This window comes from Argopecten irradians, chromosome 13 (assembly GCF_041381155.1).
Source record: "Argopecten irradians isolate NY chromosome 13, Ai_NY, whole genome shotgun sequence".
Taxonomy (NCBI): domain Eukaryota; kingdom Metazoa; phylum Mollusca; class Bivalvia; order Pectinida; family Pectinidae; genus Argopecten; species Argopecten irradians.
Genome location: NC_091146.1, coordinates 15,272,510 through 15,296,591, shown reverse-complemented (window position 1 = coordinate 15,296,591; position 24,082 = coordinate 15,272,510). Strand labels below are relative to the sequence as shown.

The following is a 24,082-nucleotide window of genomic DNA, read 5'->3' as shown; positions in this document are numbered from 1 at the left end:
TGCGGGTAGGTTGTTATTGTCACGTCATGTGTTTGTTTGCATAACGTAATACTTTTAGCAAAAAAAAAGAATTTGAAATTCGCTATAGAATAATGGCGTCACAAAGTTTACCGATCATTCAAGGGAGCTAACTCTGTAATATGCAAAGAATGAAATTAATACCGATAACAGGTAAACCAATCACATTGCGTACTTGATGCTGCACTTTGATGGACTTTGCTTAGCTTTTGATTAAGTTGACAAGAACGTCATCGAAATACACTTGAAGATAATTTAATTTTGGAAATTTGCTAAGCTTTTAAGTACAGTTATTTTATTGATCTATCTTGGAATAGTTTCATAAGAAATCATTCAAATATATATATCATCTATTTAAGATGTCATTGAAGAATTGGAGCGTCTTACGAAGAACCCGGCGAATGAGAATCCAAATATAGTGCAGCTTCAAGGAATGGTAGATGCACATTTGGAAGAGAAAGGGAAGGATTCGACTTTCATTGTTTTTATACAAACACGGGAAGCTGCAATATCCATTTCCAAATACCTGAGAGAGAACTCTTCGAATGTAAAATGCCGCCACTTGATTAGCGACCGATCAACGGATGACCGATTTCAGAGTACGGTTATATTTTCTTTAATTAAATAGTAATTTGTTTGTTGATTTGATTGATTAACATCCTATTAACAGCCAGGGTCATGTAAGGACGGCCTCCTATGTATGCGGTGTGCAGTGTGTAAGAGGTGCGAGATGCGGCGTGTTTCTGGGGACCTCAGTATGTTCATGTTGTGTCTTTCTGTATATTGGAACTTTTGCCTTTTTATAGTGCTGCCGAAGACACCAAGCAACAAACCCCACCTAGTTACATTATACTGACAACGGGCGAACCAGTGCAAAGCAGGAGCAGAAACCACCACTTTTATAGACTTTGGTTTTTTCTCGGCCGGCAAGGGAACAGACCCCAGAGCCTACCTCACAGGGGCGAGCGCTCGATGTTGTTGGTTGATTTGTATGATATAAATCCATCAAATTAAAATAAGGTTCTCAATTTATTCGTTATCGCATTCCAAATCACTATATCGATTGTGTCGTTGTTTATATATATCAAAGGCATCGCGATAGAATTGTTTTGTGGTTATTCAAGAAATAAAGAGATGCCTTCAAACAAAATTTCAAATTGAATTTTCAGAACAGTCCCAGGCAGAGCAAAGTCGTGTTGTGAAACAACTTCTGGCTAAACAGATCAACGGTGTGGTGGCGACACAGGTAGCGGAGGAGGGACTGGACATTCCGGCCTGTGACTTCGTCATCCGGTATAACAGATCCAGTGACGAGAGATTTCTACCAAACAGGCAGCAGGTACACTATTGTATATACTTACATATTACATAAATTACATGACAAACCTATTTACTATTCTTACCTATAATTAATCGTTTAAAATATTAGAAATTATAATGCCTTAACATCAATTAATCACAAGATACAATAAACAGCTTACGTATTCAATATGGTAATGACATTACTATAGGATTATTAATCAGCTAATTCCATATTGGCCCTGTTATTAGGCCTAAAATGTGACAGACTGAGGCCTTATAACAAAGTAAATGTTGAAGCTTATTATTGATACTTTTATTAAATAACTACTTTATTCATCAATAGCAATTGTAAATTCATAAAGTACAAGATACCATACGATTACCCAAAGTTTAATTAATTAAAGATTTAATGGATTTCTTGAGACAAGATATTCAGACATTGAATAACCAATTTTTGCATGCATAACCCAACAATATCTACCAGGAAATTATTGCAGCATTACATCTTTATCTTAAAATTTATCCGATTTTAATCACCATGATTTAATGGATTTCTTGAGACAAGATATTCAGACAATGAATAACCAATTTTTGCATGCATAACCCAACAATATCTACCAGGACATTATTGCAGCATTACATCTTTATCTTAAAATTTATCCGATTTTAATCACCATGATTTAATGGATTTATTGAGACAAGATATTCAGACATTGAATAACCAATTTTTGCATTCATAACCCAACAATATCTACCAGGACATTATTGCAGCATTACATCTTTATCTTAAAATTTATCCGATTTTAATCACCATGATTTAATGGATTTCTGGAGACAAGATATTCAGACATTGAATAACCAATTTTTGCATGCATAACCCAACAATATCTACCAGGACATTATTGCAGCATTACATCTTTATCTTAAAATTTATCCGATTTTAATCACCATGATTTAATGGATTTCTTGAGACAAGATATTCAGACAATGAATAACCAATTTTTGCATGCATAACCCAACAATATCTACCAGGACATTATTGCAGCATTACATCTTTATCTTAAAATTTATTCGATTTTAATCACCATGATTTAATGGATTTATTGAGACAAGATATTCAGACATTGAATAACCAATTTTTGCATTCATAACCCAACAATATCTTCCAGGACATTATTGCAGCATTACATCTTTATCTTAAAATTTATCCGATTTTAATCACCATGATTTAATGGATTTCTTGAGACAAGATATTCAGACAATGAATAACCAATTTTTGCATGCATAACCCAACAATATCTACCAGGACATTATTGCAGCATTACATCTTTATCTTAATATTTATCCGATTTTAATCACCATGCTAAGGCTTTGTCGTCTTTACGGTGTCACGCACACTCTTTGTTTGTTTAATTAATTGACGTCCTATTAACAGCTAGGGTCATATAAAGACGACCTCTCACTATGTTGTGTGTTGCGTGTATGTTGTGCGGATGTTTGTTTTGGAGACTCTGGTATGTTCGTGTTGTATCTTTTTGTATTGTGGAACTCTTGCCCTTTCTATAGTGCTATATCACTGAAGGATGCCACCAAAGACACCAAGAAACACACCCCACCCAGTCACATTATACTCACAACGTGCGACCAGGCCTTTGAAGAAAAAGAGAACTGTGAATTGGGTGTGTTTTCTTTCTGGTAGCTAAGTGATATTAGTAATTAAGGATTAATAAGTCCGGAGTGACGAGAAAACAAGTTGACATACTGCATGCTTCTTAACCTCCAACAAAATAGACAGGTTTATTGAAAAATACACAATTTTCCATCCCAATACTCCACACTCCAATTGTTCTCTGTTTTGATTTACCTATTACGCTTGTGAGCACTTTTCAGTATTAGGGGTTCTTTGCTCAATGTTAAACATCAGCTTGTCGTTGTCCATTGTTTGGAGCACAATAAGTTTTGCCATGTGTAGAGATGAAAACGTTGACCTTGTGAAATGCTGTATCAAACTATTTTAGGGATGTGTACAGTATGAACATATTGCACTAATATTAAGCTCTGTTCAGCGATTGCAAGAAAAATTTGCAAATGAAAAACAGAAATGTATTTGAAATTAATTCCATCTTTTTTTCAACTGATAAGATGCATATATATTAATACCAAGACATCATTTTGTTGATATAAAAGTTCCCGAAAATTTGAAATTACAATACGAAGTTGCTATCATATAATAATTAATAAACAATATTTGATGTATATTTAAATATATGTGATTTTGTTATTGCATTGCATTTTTAAAAATCTTGTCTAAGCACTGGTTAGTTGGTTTATTGTTTAAAGCGACAATTCCATTAGGCTAATTCTGTTACATGACTGCGAAGCAACATATGACATAGAGGTATTGTTTTACATTCCTTATGAAACATATAACAAGAAATATTGATCAATTTCACGACATTGTTAAGTATTTTAATTGATACCGTTGAAATTACAAATCGTTGATCATTACAATTAAGCAGGTACAGTATCCATACCCAGGCCAAAGTCACTCACGTTTAACAATGCAATATATAACCAATGAGGAATTGATGTATTAATTTTAGACAAGAACATGCATCAGGTATAACTAATAAGGTAAACACACTACTGTAAGACCGATTGAACTAGTTCTAAACAAAAAAATATTTTACTACACCAGCAAGAACCAGGGTTCGGCACACAAGTCATCCAACCACTATGTGTAACGATGGAGAATTACCGAGTTTGAACCTTTCATATATACATTTCCCTACAGTGAATTTTTTGGCATATATCACAATAAAACCAACTAACCTAATTTCTATTCGATCAGGTTTGTTTCCGAAATATTTAATGTAATTTTAATATTTTAACTTTGCGAATACGAAAACTTACAGAGACGGAGAAAAATATGTAGAACACTTTAAATACTTTTTCTGTGCCAAAAAATTAAACAAGTCACAGACCTTACAACCTTTATCAAATCATGAGAACAAGGTGGGTAATGATTATCTCCCCTCTTTCACAGCATTTGTTTTCATGGTCGACTGCACACATGTCCAGCCCCTTTCATCGTCATGTAATAATCCTGATTGGCAATGGAAGGGGTTATGTGGACTCAACTGTGGTAGCAAGACATTTATTGACCACACTTTTCATTTGTGAGAGGTTGGAAGTATGCAGAAACATGGCTAATTAGTTATGTCTTTTAATAAATATAACTGATGTTCAGACCGGTGAATCGGCATGCTTAGTGTTTACAGTAATGATAATATTTACATAAGCATTTTCATCAAAATATGTAAATATTATATTTTGATGAAAATATTTACATAAGCATTTTCATCTGGCCCTACAGGTAGGGCGTTAGAATTGTACCTGCTGCCCCTATTGCATGATCGTAAAAGGCGACTAAATTTAGGATCTTATCTTTTCTCTTCTTCCTAACTGACTTTATATTTCCCAATGCCTCCCTTGGCACCGCCTCACTTTTGGCCTTGAGTTGAGCGTTCGCCCCTGTGAGGAAGGGTCTGGGTTCTGTCACCTGGCCGAGACATACCAAAGTCTAAAAAAGTGGTAGTTTCTGCTCCTGCTTAGCGCTCAGCATACAAGGAGTGGAACGACTGGTTCGCCCGTTGTTAGTATAATGTGACCGGGTGGGGTGTGTTGCTTGGTGTCTTCGCCGGCATGCTTCAGTGTTAAAGCACTATAAACAGGGCAACAGTTCCACTATACAAGAAGACACAACATGAATATATACCGCAGTCTCCCAAGGCACGCACCTTGCACAACATACAAGCAACACACCGCATACATGGGAGGCCGTCCTTACATGACCATAGCTGTTAATAGGACGTTAATTAATCAAATAAACAAAGCATTTTCATCAAACTATGTAAATCTGAATACCCGTCGCAGTACACTGCAGTCAACATGATGAAAATTGAAATTTGACGTGTGCTATCAATCTTGTTAAAATTCAGTTCCCTATAACCACTATCTTCAATAGAACATATGCTTGGGATGCTGATGCATGCGTTCGATTGACGCGCTTGTAATATTGGCCCAGTTTCTTTTTATTGGTGCAGTTTTGTTATGGTATTGATAGGACAGTTTTCCCATATCGCTACTAGTATGACAATCCTATCAAAATTCCGATTCTTACAGCTACTCCGTTCAAGCGAAATGATTATAAGGGTCTGGATTTTAATCAGATTGCCAATATGAAAGTTGTTAATAAATACATATTGTGAACTGATAATAAATAATTGCATTCACGAAAGATAATATTACCAGTTATAGACAGATATCTGAACAATAAATATTAACATTGTAGGAAGAAGCAGAAAAACACAGGGAACGGTCATAAACTTTTCCGATCAAAAGAAAGGGAGACAGGAGGAGATGAACGAGAGAAGATTGGAATTGATGTATGAAGCCTTGGAGACAATCTTACAGACGCCGGATGATGAGATACAACGAAAGGTTTCCGAACGCATTCGCTCCATTACTGAAGCAGAGGCCGAGGAAGAACGGGCTGCAGAGGAGTTAGCGAAAAGTAAGACAGAGGGAAACTTTACGTTAAGATGTGGTAGATGTCAAAAGACAGCGGTGTCGAGTTGTGGCATAAGATGTTATCTTAAAAGTCAATACATAGTCGTGGACAGAGAGTTTTATACTAATATAAAACGGCGTCACCACCACAAGCCAAAAAATTATGCTGGCCTGAAAACAACATACAAAATAGACTGTAAAAATTGTGGACACGACTGGGGTGTGGGAGCCCTACATCAGCGAAGAGTATTCTGTGCCGTGGTGAAGATCAAACAGTTCATTGTGACTGAGAATGGTACAGAACGACAGTTCAGTAACTCATCATGGGCCAGTCTACCATTCACTGTACCACCTATCAGTAGAGAGGAACTTGGCAAGCTTACTGGGTTCTTTGAACTTACAGAACAGGATGATGATTCCGCACCCACGCATTGATGTGGCTTAAGTTTATTGAATAAGGCCTTAACTGATAAATGAGAATGTATTGCGCCGACAACGGAAGATCTATTTTGCAGTTGAAAACAAGTAGCGTTTTAAATTCTTTTTTACGCTTCTTTGTGGTGTTAAAAAAATAAAAACTGCTAAGTAACTGCTTCAGGTGAAGATGGTATAAGTATGCTTAAATTCACAGCTGATACAGTTAAATCGTAAACATCTTCTGGCTATTTTGATTTTTTCTTTATCTACCGGAATACTTCCAAAAAATAATTCATGGTCACTAATCCTAATTGGCTATGAAAGGGGTTATTGTGGACTCAATTGGGGTAGACATTTATTCATCACACATTTTCTTTGTGAGAGGTTGGAAGTATGCAGTAACATGGCTAATTATTTCTATCTTTTATTAAATATGAATGATGTTGAGACCGGTGAACCGGCATGCTTGGTTTATAGAGTAATGAAAACATTTATATAATTCTTAGTTGTTGCCAGACTTCCACGGGTATACCAACTACGTATAAACGTATACCTAATATGGGATATCAGCTAGTATAAACTTGGAAATGAACCTTTTGTCATTTATATTTTTTTATCTACCTGAATAATTGCATAATTATGTTTTTAAATTTGTTTATCAGTTAAACTAAACCATTTGTCTAAATCTAGAACAGAAACATACTCTTATGATATTCTTTGTCATTTCCAAAGCCTTTGACAGAGTCTGCCTAAAGGTCTTCTCATTAAGTTAAAATATGTGTGTAACGCAGGACAAGCGGACGAGTTGAGTAGGTGGAGTTGACAACAAAAACAATAATAGAAGCACCAAATAATCATTTACTAAATACTATGTACAGCTACAAATTCACACACACACATTCACTTTCCCTGGTACCCTCGCTCACGAGCTATGTAAGTTCAATACACAGTTAAAGGTCTCTGCAAAAGTAATCTGGACATTTACCGTGCAACAATACAGGATTCAACACGACGTAAAACATTACGAGCACCTCCTGAACCAAAGCCCAGGTCACTCGCGCGCGACATACAGGTAAGTATACATATAAACCAGCGCTTACTACTCATATAATCTACTGTTTCTCACCAACTGGCCACAATGCTAAAACGTCTATTCTCGACGCTTATCACTTCACCGTCATATATATGGACGGCCGTGACGTCTTCCTGTGGCACCCTGACCCGCCTGTTTATTCCCTCAAACTTCCCGTGGCTGACCGAAGTTTCTAACTGGTCCTGTTGCCGAAACTAAGGTAGCAGTGTCCTGTTGGTACACACACTAACTCCACTCCGTTGTAGAAAGCTTTAAAATACACATAACAAAAGTATGTGACAACTCCAAACCAAACATTCATACTCACAACTTCAATACAAAGACATTCTAACAATTTAATTAACCAAATTAGCCATTCATATATTACGACACATAACTACCACATAAATTATGCACAAATAAAATGTGTTATTAATATTTAATATAATAACAAAATCCAAGCACGTTTCGGTTTACAATAATTCATACCATAATGTGTATTTATGGCCACTACGGCCTTCTGTTCATTTTAACATCGGCGAACTCGCTGACCTAATTTACCTGTACATATGTAATAAATCACCGGCAAATGACTTATACTAAGCATTATATCATATCTAAAATGAAATAATCACAGTAAAACTAAGTCAAAGACAATACATATATACAACCCTACTGTTCATCAATCGCTACGCATGATTTAACCGCACGATCACAAATACACTAGAAATACATTTATCCGGATTTAAATAAATTCAAGGATAGTTTTTTTGTTTCTTTGATTAATTAACGTCCTATTAACAGCTATGGTAATCTATGTAAGGACGACCTCTCATGTATGCGGTGTGTTGTGTGCATGTTGTGTGAGGTGCGTGTGTTTAAGGAGACTGCGGTATATTTATGATGCATCTTCTTGTATAGAGGAGCTGTTGCCATTTGTATAGTGATATATCACTGACGCATGCCACCGAAGACACCAAGCAACGCACCCCACCCGGTCACATTATACTGACAGCTGTTGCACCAGTCGTCCCACTCCCTGTATGCTGAGCGCTAAGCAGGAGCAATTAGTGAAACAACAGCATAGTAAAACATTAGTTACTCAACACAGTCTGTATTCCGTCCCCGTTTCCTACGACAATTCGAAATAATCCCACTACAGGTAATTCACGGCCATTACTCACGGCGTACTCTACCTGTAGTGAAGCTCGCTCACCTTTCTAACGTGCGCTTCCGGTCAATAGTCGTACTTCCATTCGTGCCATACAAAAGCGTGCACACGACATACAGATCAAACAACATAAAACATTTGTATATTACAAATAGACTAATGCTGTCTTGACAATATAATATTTCGGGTAAATTCTTTTCCTAGATAGAAAACTTCTTAACTATCAGACAACAAAAGTTATATGTTAACAGTTCTTCTTTTATCGGTATCGAGAGTTCTCCAAGGCTCAATTAGTGGGCATCACCTTTTCCTTATTCTTATAAACGTTACAGCTGATAAACTAGAATCAACAGCATGTTTATTCACAGACAACACTTCTCTTAAAACATCATCATATTCATGTCGTGATTTTAAGTTTTAAAAAGTAAATCGATTGGAAAAACCTGGGCTTGTTTCTTTTATCCCGACAAAGCGAGGTAATTTTCTTATCGAATATTTATCTTAGATTTTAGTTTTTCATAGACATTTTGTGTTAATTAGACATATTTATTTACGTAGTTAAATTTAAATTTAATAATTGTTCAATTGATGAGTACAAATTGATGTTTTTTTTATTTGTACTTGAATACATGTAAGCATGTAAGGATTGGGTAGAGCGGGTTCAGCGTGAAGCAAGAATAACAACCGTCTTACCATTTTATACAAGAAATAAATCTTTGTGTTATATTATATTCAATTATAATATATACTTATGCCATTCACTTGTGCAGACAATGAAATATGTTAAAAGTCAAAAATGAAAGGTACGTTTTACCATGTATATACAGTAATAGCTGGTTATATCGCGACACATTTTTTTATATAAAACCTTTAGCTAGATCGTGCAAATGGAAAAAATCCGCTAAAATGTAAATCAAGCAATAATACCAAAGATAACCAACTTTACGACAATAAAAAGTTGTTTAGTCAATTATAAACATTTGGGCCTGATGCACCAGTTTAAGATATTATCCAACTTTAATGCTTTTTCATTATTGATCGTGTCTAAGAATGTTGAGTTTCTGTTGCACTGCTTTGGTCCATGTAGTTTGTGTGCGCAGTTTCTAATTCTTGATTTTTGAGTGATTGATGCCTTTGATGTTTGGAAATAGCTTAATGACATTGTTCCTCCAGTGTAATACTTCAGATATATAAATGACCATTTTCCAATGAAGTTACATCATACCTATTAGTTTAAATTCACGCTGAGAAACTATTGTGATAATCTGTTTGAAACCACTTCAGTATTGCCATATTGACAATGTTTAACAGTAATAAGCTTGTAATTTATTCCATTTTTGTTGTTGCCATTTAAAGGTAAACAGAAACAAACGTCCACGAATATAGCGATCCCTCCCTTAATGAGGATTGAATAAAAATAACTAATTAATAATTTTCTGTGTTTGTAGTATTATCATTTTGTTCATTAAAGTTAATAGTCGGTCAAAAAAAAAAAAAAAAAAAAAAAAACAAAACCCAGTCTTTATGAGCGGGTTGGTCTTCCAAAAGCTCTTACATATCGAACAACGACGGTCATGTTCTGCTTACGTTGTCCAGTTTTTAACAGTGAAATAACGGGACAGCCCTGTGTAAAAGTTCTAAAATAAATTTGTATGACTTTTTGAAAGCGAGGCTGGATGGAAATGAAACCACGGGCATTATTTTGACGGGAGATTTTATATGTCTATTTCATAAGAATTTATTCTGGATATATTCACATCATTTTACCGACTTTAGCCTTCTTTTGCCCGACTCTTCACTTTAATAATTGATTAAAATGACCAGGAGAGGGAATGTCATATCGACTATACAATTTTGATAACCATGGAGCGAAGCATGACTTAGGCGCAGCACAGACAACACACCGGGAGTTAAGTAAGGCATTACGGTAGAAGGTTCTTTTTAGAGTGATTTTCTAGTTAGAATTACAAGTTAAAAAGGAAATAAATCATTCATTCTATTTTTCAAAATGCTAGGTAGGAAAGAGTCTATTCATGTGAATAAACTATTTTTGTTGACATTTTGCTGCAAATCCCTAGAATTTGTGAAGTCATATATTGTTGGAAAAGGAACTAATTTAAAAAAAGTTATTTTTCTAGGTCATGCTATTACTTTGGTTAACATACTATAATGATTAAACACCTACAATCGACTAGTTTGTTAAGAAATGAACAATTAAATCCAAAATGGCAGCCAGACTTTTCTTTACATACAATGTATGGATGCCGTTAGGACAAGGATATTTCAATCTCATTTAATACAGATCCTTTTTTATCATTACGTTAGATAAGAGCCTCTATTGAACGGAGTGGTTATAAGGATCTGTATTTCAATCAGATTGAGGATATTTGTGTCATTATTAAAAGACAATCTCCTAGAATGGATACAATTAAAAAACTCTATTTCCTTGTAATTATGTAGTATATTTTGAAAAGAAAGAAATGTTTTATTAGTAAATTTTATGAAAACAGAAGATAAAATGGCCTTAAAGGTCACTTGAGTTACAAAGAACTTAAAAGAGATTTTAACCTTTTTGGTAAAGGAGCATTCAGAACTCAAAGAGATGCATATCAAAATCAAGTTACCATCACATATTATTTAAATTTGTATGAAATCTTATTGCAATTGAATAAATAATGGTCACAAGTTTTGTTTCTTTTCATATGAAAACTATACATGTAGTAAACTTTGTATTGGGGTAAGCCTGATATCCCAGATTCAGGATTGTTTGTTTGTTTGTTTGATTAATTAACGTCCTATTAACAGCCAAGGTCATGTAAGGACGGCCTCCCATGTATGCGGTGTGTTGTGTGTATGTTGTGTGAGGTGAGTGTTTCGGGAGACTGCGGTATATTCATGTAGTGTCTTCTTGTATAGTGGAACTTTTGCCCTTTTTATAGTGCTATATCACTGGAGCATGCCGCCGAAGACACCAAGCAACACACCCCACCCGGTCACATTATACTGACAACGGGCGAACCAGTCGTCCCACTCCCTTTTTGCTGAGCGCTAAGCAGGAGCAGAAACTACCACTTTTATAGACTTTGGTGTGTCTCGGCCAGGGGACAGAACCCAGAGCCTTCCTCACAGGGGCGAACGCTCAACCCAGATTCAGGAAATACAAAATTTTGGTAAAAGGTATTTGAAAAAGGAGACTTTTACCTTTAATGAGTATAAAAGGTGCACAGCAGCCCACGGCCGATTTTTATTTTATGATGGTAGACCACCACAAACTACGCATCATGTCACATACTTAAACAAAATTCAACATTTGTTTCCTGGATATGGCATCAAGAAGCACGATTTTCCGCTGGAAAAATTATATTACATGTAACCAATGTCAATAGCATGTCTTTGTTTTTTCGGATACAATCTAATTTCGTTTTTCAAAACCATCTTTGCACCTTAACCTTCAAATATCCAGGAAAAATATTTAGAAAATAACTTGGGATAACAGGAGATTTCTACAACCAACATAACGTCGTAGCAATCTCAGTAATTATCTTTTTTTTTTTCAAAATTCATTATTTAAGTGGCCCTAGATCAGTCAAACTAAGGTTTTGAATATAAATGACTTTCAGACAGTAACGGTAACAGGGAGATGACATTTTTTTGGAAAAATAGGTTTAATTAAGTTTAATAAATAGTTAAAAACAAGAAGATTTGGGCAGAGGATTTTCGTTTAGTTAGCAAATAGTTCAGCTTCGGGCATAGATCACAACACAATGTATTTACAATATTGAATTACACTATGCACAACAACAAATACAATACAATAACTCTCTCACCCCCCGATATACATATAGACCTCAACAAGAAGCACATATAAACATCTACACGTAATGAGTTCGTTAGCTGGACAGGCAGAGTTCCGTCAATGTCTCACGAACAGTGGTGGGCAGTAATCCTCCACAGCTATCTCACACAGATGGGCAGATATCCACCATAGAATAGCCAACCTCCGATCTTTCATATATACAAGACCTGTCAGATCACTCTACGGAAGGTACTAAGACAATCGGTCAATAATTCACCATCTGATTCCTTATTCCGCTGTCAGGCCTCGACCATGTTACAGCTCACCCAGGACTACAATATACCATAGATATACCTGATACAGTATCAGTCTAAGTATTTAGACAATCATACAAACTTAAATAACTCATATTTATATACATTTACGGCGCGCGACACCTTAATAAAAACACTTAATGCTGACACGCACTCACGTGTACACGTGTGTTTATATAACAATATATAACCTTCTATCGACTATATACACATTCTAACCATATATTACACCATCTAATAAATATGTCACCATTTTATATCAATATAACCTGAGTAACAATTATTAAAATAAAGGAAATATTCAGAAACACTATTTTAAGCACACCTATATATGAGAATACCCGTGCAAAGAACCGTGAAGATATCTATAAACATGTTTCACCATGAATGGTATTCCGGAAGTTGCAGTGCGCTGTCAAATTACGGATGGCGGACGATGGCAATTCCGCATCTTCCAATGTTATATCTACGGTGGCTAAAATACGAAACAAAAATGAAAATTATTTTCGTACAGAAATAATTTTGTTGGCTTTTGTCATTATTCTTACCAAACTTATCAAATGATTTTCATTGTGACAAAAAACGTCGGTAGATCGATACATATTTTTAAAACATTGCAATTAAATAAATTTCAAATAATAATTAAAAAGTAAATATGTTTCAAATCGATATTTCTTTTTAAATAAAAAAACCTTAATACATAAATACAAGCACGGCAAATTAAAAACAAAAATTTTCTTATATAATACAGAACAGCATTCGCTTTTGTGGAATACAAAAGAGGGGATAGTGGTAAAACGGAAAAGATTCACTGATTTTATACATGATGCAAAGAAAAGGGACGATGCTATATACAGCCGTCGCATCGCCGTTTTGAGCAAAGTAAATATTAAATGTATTTCATAACAATTCAAATATACCTTCATCCACAAATGCCACATCGAAATATTCGAACGCCATGCAGGCCTCCTTATAAAAACTTATTAGCAAAGGCTTGGTAGCATTCTTAATGTCGCTGTTCCATTTCTTGTGCAGATACTCATACTCACATGTCTAGATCTGTTTCGGCGACTTGGATCTGCTGAAGTACATGTATGGCTCTTATCATACTTCCGATCTCAGCCTTGGTTTTGTTGTCATTTTTTTGGTTTGCTGTTTTGACAATAGCCAAAATGAATACTGGCTCTAGGTCAGTTGCCGTTTTTAACTCATTTAAGTTGATTAAAGAAAGATAATATGTGTTAAGTTTTTATAAAGGTTGAGTACAGTATATTATGGATCTCTACACGCTTGACCAAAGTCTATAAAAGTGGTAGTTTATGCTTCTGCTTTGCGCTCAGCATACTTGGAGTGGGACGACTGGTTCGCCCGTTGTCAGTATGTGACCGGGTGGGGTGTGTTGCTTGGTGTCTTCGGCGGCATGCTTCAGTGATATAGCACTATAAAAAGGGCAACAGTTCCACTATACAAGAAGACACAACATGAATATACCGCAGTCTCCCAAAACACGCACCTCGCACAACATACACGCTACACTCTGCATGCATGGGAAGCCGTCCTTACATGACCTTGGCTGTTGATAGGACGTTAATTAATCAAACAACCCAGATTGTAGTTCATAGCATGGTATTACCCATCTGGTTTTAAAATAGACCAAACGTGAAACTGAAAGTAGAATGGATATATATATATATAAAGGTTACACAACGAGTGGTTGTTGGATATGGCATTTATTCCAAACGAGTGAGTTATTTTTTCAAAGCTTCGTGTCTTTTATAGCTTTTAAAAAGTAACTTCCGAGTGTTGAATAAATTCCATATCCAACAACCACGAGTGGTGTGACATGTTTCTTCCACAATTATATCGGCCTTTATCCGATAGAAATGCGACGAGGATAAGATAATATGTGTCTGCCGAGATATGCAAATAAGATGTAGTAATATTTTCTTCAGCAAAAAGGCACTAATTAGTATTCGAAGTCTTATTTTAATAAAACATTCATAGTTATAAAAATCTTCACCGTATTGATTGCCTAGCTTCTGGTGTTTTCCGGTTAGTTGCTTTTGAATAAATAACTTTCGACACTCCGATTTAGTTACATTATTTTGAAGATGTCTTGCGTCTGATAAGATAAATTCGCGTGTTTAAATTGCGAAAATGACCTCAAATAAATATATTCTTCATTTCAAAGTTACTTCAGTTTTGGTATAATTCCCTATGTTACAACTTGCTTATATTTCGGCATCGTTCCAATATGGGGTATCTCCGGGATTCGAAAAAAACGTCGTAATATTTTGTTAAACATGGAACGTTAAGGTTTTGTCATCATCTTTCTAACGCATAGAATAAATATTTACAGACTAATTACTAGTTTTAAATTAAGCCAACACACACTTCACTGTGTTTAAAATATTCTTTTAAAATAAATATATGCAAATACAAACTACATAGCTTCAACTAGCTATTCCCAAGCAAAGGCGAGGTTACTCGTATCGACTTAGGCAACATGGCGGAAATACGTCACAGAATGTATCTTCGGAAGTACCTTGATTTTATCGTACTTCCTTGTGTTAAACTAATGTAATGATGGTTTTGACTTTATCTTCGATATTCCCCGGGCGTGTAATAGCCATAACATGATGAAATAATGCAAAGGTAAGACGTGAGCGATATTTGTCTAAAAATGTCTATTTTACATATACAGGCGATTATACGCATGACAGCGTATCGAAATGTTAAGAAATTAACCACAGACAAAAGCATATTTAAATGTCAATGCGACACAACCATTCTCGTTACGAAAATGACGATTTATTACTAGTGGGTTTTTAACGGGATCCTAACTGTTAATCAAAGATCGCTGCCGTCCGTCATCGGGAATGTAAACAAACAGGGCGATGAACACTTATCACTATTAGTATTAATGACATTAGGCTCATCTATGTTGAAAAACAGAATATTACAATAGCATTTTAGTTTATTTTGAATGGTGTTGTATATAAGAGACAGCAACTGTTTCAAAATGAAACTTATTCTTAACAGGAAGCCAACCTTTGCAGTATTGCCAACTCACCCGATTTCTCCGGGTTGACCCGGTTTTCAGACATTTTAGAATGCATAACCCGATTGACCCGGCGGGTCATCAAATAACCCGATTTTCAGCATTTGGACCAAAGCGTCAAAAAGCTCACAAAATTACTTCAGATCAAGCCATTAGCGCAATTTTGATTACATCTCAGGGCTTAAGACTCATATCAGACCCTTGTATAATGTAGGTAGATATGTTTGTGTTTACACAAACTTTAATAAAGGTGTGAAATGGTAGCAATTAATCTATTCAGTCATGCATCACGATGTCTACGATCGTTTTTAGCCTGAGCCAGCTAGGCCTAACAAAATTAGACATGGCCAATTCATACTGTCCAAAATCAGAAATAATCTCTTCAAAATTCTTCAAAACAAACACTTGTAATTTCAGACAAAGATTTACTCACATGAACAAAACATAGTCAACTTGAACGGTATCCTGTTGCAGTAGGCAGGCAAGACAATCATAATGGCCGCCATTTTGTTTAGTCAAAGATAATATTGAAACCGGACAAATGTAGAACAAAAAAATCCGGATTTTATTAAATTTTATTTTAAAGATTTTTAATACAATATTCTTATACATTATCAGATATTAATTAAATTATTACAAAAAAAATCATAAATATTATTGAATAACAATATAAAAATAATAAATATATGCATATTTATATAATTAGGCTTTTAAAAAGTGTTAAAAATTACACTAAAATGTTGTTTCCCACATGACCCTTGTTTTGACCCATTCACCCGTTTTTGATCAAGGGTGTTTCACCCGATTTGACCTCATCAGAGGTAATATCTGCCCGCCGAGACACCACAACACACCCCACCCGTGTGAAGCAGTTGGCAATACACATTGGTGTGACGTCACGCCACGCAACGAATGGCCAAGGAGGTTAGATCGCCGTCAAAATATTGACCACGCAGTCGGTTTTCCTTTCAATTGATTGCAGAAAGCTATCTATCAATCTCTGTCGGTATTTCAATTTTAAGCTGTAAATAATGCCTTGGTCGCACGGCTGCAGTTTAGATGTTGTATTGGGTGGTAGAAACACTAACTTTACCGATGTCAAATTCTCAATACGAGGATGGGCGGGGAATTGTCAACAAACAGCAAAAGTTTCCTTTGATTGGAATCTTTCAATCTGATTAAAATACAGATCCTTATTATCACTACGTTGGATAAGAGGATCTGAGAACATCCCATAAGGGGTCACATCAAGATGACCTTTTGAAATAGCCAATCATATTGGCACTGCCAGAATCATGACTGGGGACGAAATAGTTTGAAAAAGCTGTCCAAATTATTTTCGTGTATGTAGTCATCTCGCCCGAAGTGAACAACAAAGCTAATTGTATATGTATACTGGGGCGAAAAAACGTTTTCAATTGATGTTGTATGGTGTAGAAACTGCATTTGCTCTGAAGTACACGTGGTATAAAGGTCATCTGGACGTGACGCCTTATGTGATATTGTCAGATCCTCTATTGAACGTAGTGGTTATAAGGATCTGTGTTTTAATCAGATTTGGAATCTTTCGGTCGAGTTTTCTCACCCATTTTGTGAAAATATCACCTGTCATCTATGCTTTCCTGCTGTGATGAAAGTCAACTGGTGTAGATTTCACATTTTTAAAACATCTATGATTCGCAAATTCTCCTAGAAGTTTTGTTTTGTTTGAGCCGTCCATATTTCCACAAACCATGACGGTTAATCGCTCTTTGCTGTTTTTACCACCATGGCAGCTTTCACCATCCATTTGAAGAGATCTATTGGGAAGCATTTTGTAAAATAGTCCTGTCTCATCAGCATTGTAGATGTCTTTTGGAGAATATCCCTAAAGTAGGTTTGGCAGTTTATCTTTCCAGTCATTTACTAAAGTTTCATCAACAACTGCGCTCTCTCCGCTCACAACACTCGAAACAATGGCATGCCTTTTGTTTAAAACTTTCAATTTTTTATAATATTTGTCGCTGAAAATCCACAATTTCAAGTATTTTGGCTAGATCATTTGCCTTTTCTTGTAGAATCGGTCCATTCAACGGAATATTATTTGAACGCATAGATCTTAACCATGTGAACAATGCCTCTTCTACCTGTGGAAACAATGTGTTCTAATTTTGTTTCTACTCGGACTCATGTCGCTACCCTAATACTGTAACATTTTCTCTCGATTTGACCAGATAGTACTTAGTGTTGATGGCGTAATTCCAAAATCATCAGCGATTTGTTTTTTCGTCTTTGATTGAGAATTGAGAGCATTCACAATCTGATATTTCACATCTAGAGAAATTGCTTTCCGTTTACGACGAGCTGGAGACGATATTTTTTCTAAGTGAATGCTCGATGAAACTGATCAGTGATTTATGTAAGGAAACCCATAACACTAATAGGAGAGTTTCGAGTTGCTCCGGATTCCGTCTCCTTCCTGATTTTTACACGCAAGGGTCATGTGATTTTGTAAAAAAAAAATAGGCCCCAACAACTTCCGGTTTTCGTTGTCTGGGACGCTTTGAAGATTTTAACGCCGAGAACACGGTTCTATTGCGCTGCAGAAGGCTGCTTTTCTAACAACAAGAAACTTGGGAAGTATGGATACATGTCAGATGTGAAATTTTATCCATTTCCAACCCGGGAAAAGATCCGAAAGCAAGAAGGCGATGGCTAGAGTTATTGCGTCGCCAGGATTATGACCCACCACCATATCATCGTATTTTTTTTCTTTTTTTTTTTTTCAACAAAATTTTATTTCAAACAAGTTGAAATAGGATCGAAAAACAGGTAGTGCCTATGTAAGTTCTCTCCCTGGTAACAAAATGTATATATACAAATGACATGAAAGAGTATTTGAAAGTATTTGAAAGTATATGTTTCAGAAGTCATGACAATATATGATATATTATTAATGAGATTATAGATAATAATTTTGTTTTTCAATAAGTATAATAATAAAGAAATGAGAATGCAGCAGCCATGAGGAAATTAACTTCACCCACCAGAAGATACGTGGCTAATAAGCCGATGGTCAGCCACAAATGGGATTCAAAAATTCTACCATGGCTGCTGTATTCATGTATATGATTTAAAAGATAAAATGTTGCAGAATATGGAGATAAAGTTTGGTCTAAATTTATACTTGACATGACACATGCATTAATTTTAACAATTACCTAAACAGATATGTAGCTAAGATAAATGTATTAATCATGTATTTTAAATAGTATGACAATTTATATAATAATACGTAAAATTTACAACTAATAAATGATAAATGCCAATCGAAACAGATGCTATTATAGAAGTGTTTTTCAGAACACTAATTTTATTACTTAAGGTATGGTATCTTTAACCACGATTAGTTAATCAATTATTCAAAGTTATTGATGAATCACACAATTAGAAGTACAAAAGTAATAATCACTAAGTAAAACAATTTTGATGGTGGTTATATGTTATAAAATCTATTAGTAGCCCTTACAAACTCTAGTGTACACTGAAAGATATTCAAGTTTGTTTCATTATTACAATCATTACAGCCAGACAAAGTATTTGAAGGTCAAAGTGGTAACGAGTAAAATTTATTTACTTATTTTGGAGAGTTCTGCGCTGTTCATTGTATTTACTACACGAGAAGAAGTAATGTTCAGTAGTTTCATATGCATTACCACACTCGCTCAATGGTGATTCTGCTAATTATTATAAAGATCAAAGTTTAAATTACTACAGCAGTTCCGTAATTGACATATCAGAACATTATCTTTCCTTTTGCCTGAATTTAAAAGAGTTTAGTACTTAAAATTATCTGTGGGTGTGATATCACTAATATTCTGGTTTAGAAGTTTTTTAAATTGGTTAATAGAGGTGATATTATATTGGTTAAATCAAATCTAAGTGCAAGTTCAATATATTCTTTCAGAGTTTTTGGAATAAAACTATTAGCATAAATGGTAGATCTACTAAAAGGAATTGCAAATAATCTTTCATTTCTTAACAAATACGGGTTTTCATTATTAAAGTATTGATCAATTAATTCGTTTAGATAGGAGGGAGCAGTTCCTGATACAATTTTATAAAGAAGGACAAGTCTATGTTTTTTGCGCCTTGTGGCAAGTGTATCCCAGCCAAGTTCTGAGTAAAGTTTATAATAAGATGTTCCCTTACGCAGTCCAGTGATAATTCGGGCAGCCTCTAATTGAATAGATTCAAGAAGTAATGCTTCCTGTTGTGTACAATTATCAAACAAGATATCACCATATTCTAATATTGGTCTAATATATGAAACATAAATATAAGTTAAAGATTTTCGACTCACTTTATATTTAACAGTTTTTTGACATTTTTGATAACCTCATTTTGAATAAGACATCTGGACATATAATATTTCTTTTGCGACTGAAAGTAAGCGATTCTGTTTTATCTGGGTTGAATTTAATATCCCATTTTTAGACCATTTATCTATATTTTCAAGGTCCTCAGATAAACTATTTGCTGTATCTAAAGGAGAGATGTCTGTGACCTTAAAAAGAGAGGTATCATCTGCAAATAGTCTTTTATCATTTGTTATACAATCAGTTATGTCATTTATATTAATTAGAAAAAGAAAAGGACCGAGAACTGAGCCCTGGGGGACACCCGCACTAACCTGACGATATGAACAGGAGAAACCTTCAGTTATAACTCTGTGTTGACGATTATCTAGATAACTTTTAAACCAATTTAAGACATTACCTTTAACACCATACATTTCAAGCTTATAAAGTAAGACGGGGTGCCAAACCCGATCAAAGGCTTTGCTAATATCACAAAAAAATTAGATCTAGTTTCTAGCACTTCATCTATTTTTTTTATATCTGTGTCATACATTGAGAGTAGTAATAAATAGTCGAGTCACCTTGAATAAATCGTGATTGGAATTTTGATAACATTTCCTGTTCAACAAGATGATTGTATAAATGTTTCAAGATAATCTTTTCTAATATTTTACTAAGACAATATGTAATTGAAATTGGTCGGTAATTTGAAATGTCATTATCACTACCTTTGCCTTTATAAATAGCATTTATATTAGAAAGTTTCCAAGACGAAGGAACAAAGCTAGTTGATAACGTTTTGTTAAATAAAATAGTTAAGGGTGTAACAATTGATGATAAAAGAAGTTTCAGGACCTTAAGCATAATGCCATCAGAGCCAGCAGGTTTATTTCCATTTATTTTAATTATTGATCTCTGACTTCCTGTTCCTGAATTAAGATATTATCAAGTATGTTAGGAGATTCAGGGACAGCAAGCAAAGGATCAATATTATCAGAAAAAGTTGATATTGATGTAAAATAGTCAACAAGACCTTCGGCTTTATCTATAGAATGGAACAAGAAAGAATTATTATAATTTAATGGTGGAATAATAGAGTGTTTATTATCACTATATATCATCGTATCTGCTCCAGACACTTTGTTGATGTCCTAACGACTGCTGAAAACCCGTATCCGACATTGTTTTCCTACAACAATTACAAGCAAGCAAGGAATACTAGGCTTTCAGCAGCGTTCATGAAGAGGCAGGTGAATAGATCTAGAGAGGAGTTAATTGATGTGTGAGGACAAGATGATGCTGAAACTGAGACAGAGTGTAGTAGCCTACCAGATCCGCATATTATGGTTAGTTGATATTATATCCCTATGGTTTTGTGGACTATAATCACTTTTGTGAAACAAAACTCAAACATATGTTATGCCCACTAATTTTAAAACAATATCACATTAAATGTTTAAAAAACTGTTACTTTGAAAAGAAACATGCAGTTTACTGGGGTTGGTAGAATTAAGTTTTATATAGATAATGTTTACTAACAGTACATTTATATAAAATACACAGATATACGATATTACTTGCAGTAAAGGTTATTCATGGCAAATTAACACAATAATTCCCAGTAAAAAAATGTTGATGTTGTATTGAAGCCACATACTTAAATTTTTGAATTCCTTGTAGGATGAACACAATTCAGTGTTTATGGCAGTTGCCCGAGAGGAGATAGTTATTGATTGTGATAGAAATGATGCTGGTTTTGTGAGAGGTAAGTTGATAATATGAACATGCGGCTCTTAAATATGAGTGTATATTGAAGATCTGTATTTTAATCAGATTGACAACTTATATAATGTTTTCAAGTTCTGATAAATGAGTACTGATCAATTATTTATATCTTGGCTAACAGGCATGTTGTGTTGATGTGGACATTACATTATACTAATACTTTTAATTCTTAGTTACAACCTTTTCCGCCCTGCAGGTAGGGCGTTAGAATTGTACCTGCTGCCCCTATTGCATGATCGTAAAAGGCGACTAAATTTAGGATCTTATCTTTTCTCTTCTTCCTAACTGACTTTATCTTTCCTAATGCCTCCCTTGGCACCGCCTCACTTTTGGCCTTGAGTTGAGCGTTCGCCCCTGTGAGGAAGGCTCTGGGTTCTGTCCCCTGGCCGAGACACACCAAAGTCTATAAAAGTGGTAGTTTCTGCTCCTGCTTAACGTTCAGTATACAGGGAGTGGGACGACTGGTTCGCCCGTTGTCAGTATAATGTGACCGGGTGGGGTGTGTTGCTTGGTGTCTTCGGCGGCATGCTTCAGTGATATAGCACTATAAAAAGGGCAACAGTTCCACTATACTAGAAGACACAACACGAACATACCGCAGTCTCCCAGTACACTCACCTCGCACAACATACACGCAACACACCGCATACATGGGAGGCCGTCCTTACATGACCATAGCTGTTAATAGGACGTTAATAAATCAAACAAACAAACAAACAAAAAATGTAAAAATTCTTAGTTACAACCTTTTTTAACCTGTAATTTTAATTTGAAGATATTTCAGTGAAGGAAAGAATTACATAATCTAGGGTCTCTTTTCAGTGTCAGCCCCACTAGACCATGATTGTGTACAGAGCAATGGCTCCATTTCGAATCCTGAGCAGTTTGATAACTGGAAACAAACTAGCCTCACTATGGAGGACTTAGAGCAGATGGAGGGATTACAGCAAAATTTTGAAGATCCTGATAAGTTGATAAGAGATCTGTTCATTGAAAAGGTGACAAAGGATGACCAATCCATAAGGAAATACACAGGCATACCCACCGATAGGATGTTGGAAGGCTTTTACAGTATGTAATGCTCTCTATAATAAATACTATTGATCACATGGAGACATGGAGACTAGTTAATAAAATCACAGAAATCCATGTTCATTATTACAAATGGAATCCTTGCCTAATTTGGTATATATACAATGTGTACAATATGTACAATCCTAAGATATCAGAGGAGAAATTATGTGTCTACATGTGTATGTATTAAATATATATTGTTTTCTACATCATTTTTGTCTACAAATATTCTGGATAGTGCATCACCAACTCTCAAGTACTGGTCAGGCCAAAAGTCTGCAGATTCTTCCTACCAGATGAACCCAGATTTGAAAAAGAGTGGACCACAAAGGAAACTTACAAGATATGAGGAGTTTAGTTTGACACTTGTGCGACTTAGTTCACTTTCTTTCTTGCTGACATTTTTGTATTATCTAGCAGTAGAGTGTCTCAAATTTTCGCCAAATAGATAAAGGAGTAAGTGCGGTAAGTAGGGTATATGGCCCCGAAAAGTAGTGAAAATAAAACGGAATACAAATTATTCTTTTTATTATTATTGGGTAATTGGATAACAAAATGATAATTTATAACAAAAATAGTCACGTCAAGTGTTTTGTTTGCCCCAGAAATGTGGAGCGAATGTGGGACGTTTTGCAGAAACTCTCAGATATCCACCGTCTGGTCACACAAAATGGTGTATTTCAAATATGCCGCAAAGTTGTATCAACTTCATATTTCGCGTGAATGTTTTATAAGGTTAACAAATTGCCTGGTTTAAATCCTGAATGATACACGTATGCGGCCATATCTAAAAGTCTTCTTTTATAAGTTCAAGTTTGACGGTGTTGTTGCGATGATTTTCTAATTTGAAAAATGACTTCATGTCTGGAAGCACGGCATAATTAAAACGGTGACTTTACGTTGATTTGTCGGATGTTTTATAACATGTTGTAAAGTATAAAAACAGTACATATTTTACTGTATATTTGTGTAGTTTTTAAAATGCGTTTTTATACAAGAAGACACAACATAAATATACCGCAGTCACCCAAAACACGCACCTCGCACAACATACACGCAACACACCGCATACACGCAACACACACCGCATACATGGGAGGCCGTCCTTACATGACCATAGCTGTTAATAGGACGTTAATTAATCAAACAACGTGTTTTTT

General features: G+C 35.2%; 1 protein-coding gene and 1 long non-coding RNA gene across 2 annotated transcripts in view; both read left to right on the top strand.

Moving 5' to 3' along the window:
• Positions 1 to 9,984, top strand: part of LOC138305632 (uncharacterized) — a 37,196-nt gene extending 27,212 nt beyond the window's left edge. Inside the window, 4 exon segments of the mRNA XM_069245930.1 lie at positions 378 to 617; positions 1,188 to 1,330; positions 1,333 to 1,357; positions 5,675 to 9,984. Coding sequence (XP_069102031.1) covers positions 378 to 617; positions 1,188 to 1,330; positions 1,333 to 1,357; positions 5,675 to 6,327 — 1,061 coding nt within the window. The 3' untranslated portion in view covers positions 6,328 to 9,984.
• Positions 9,985 to 21,047: 11,063 nt separating this feature from the next.
• On the top strand, positions 21,048 to 23,803 carry LOC138306489 (uncharacterized). The gene is made up of 3 exons (XR_011205879.1): positions 21,048 to 21,409; positions 21,744 to 21,828; positions 22,671 to 23,803. It is a non-coding gene; the product is annotated as an uncharacterized lncRNA (long non-coding RNA).
• The last annotated feature ends 279 nt before the right edge of the window (positions 23,804 to 24,082 follow it).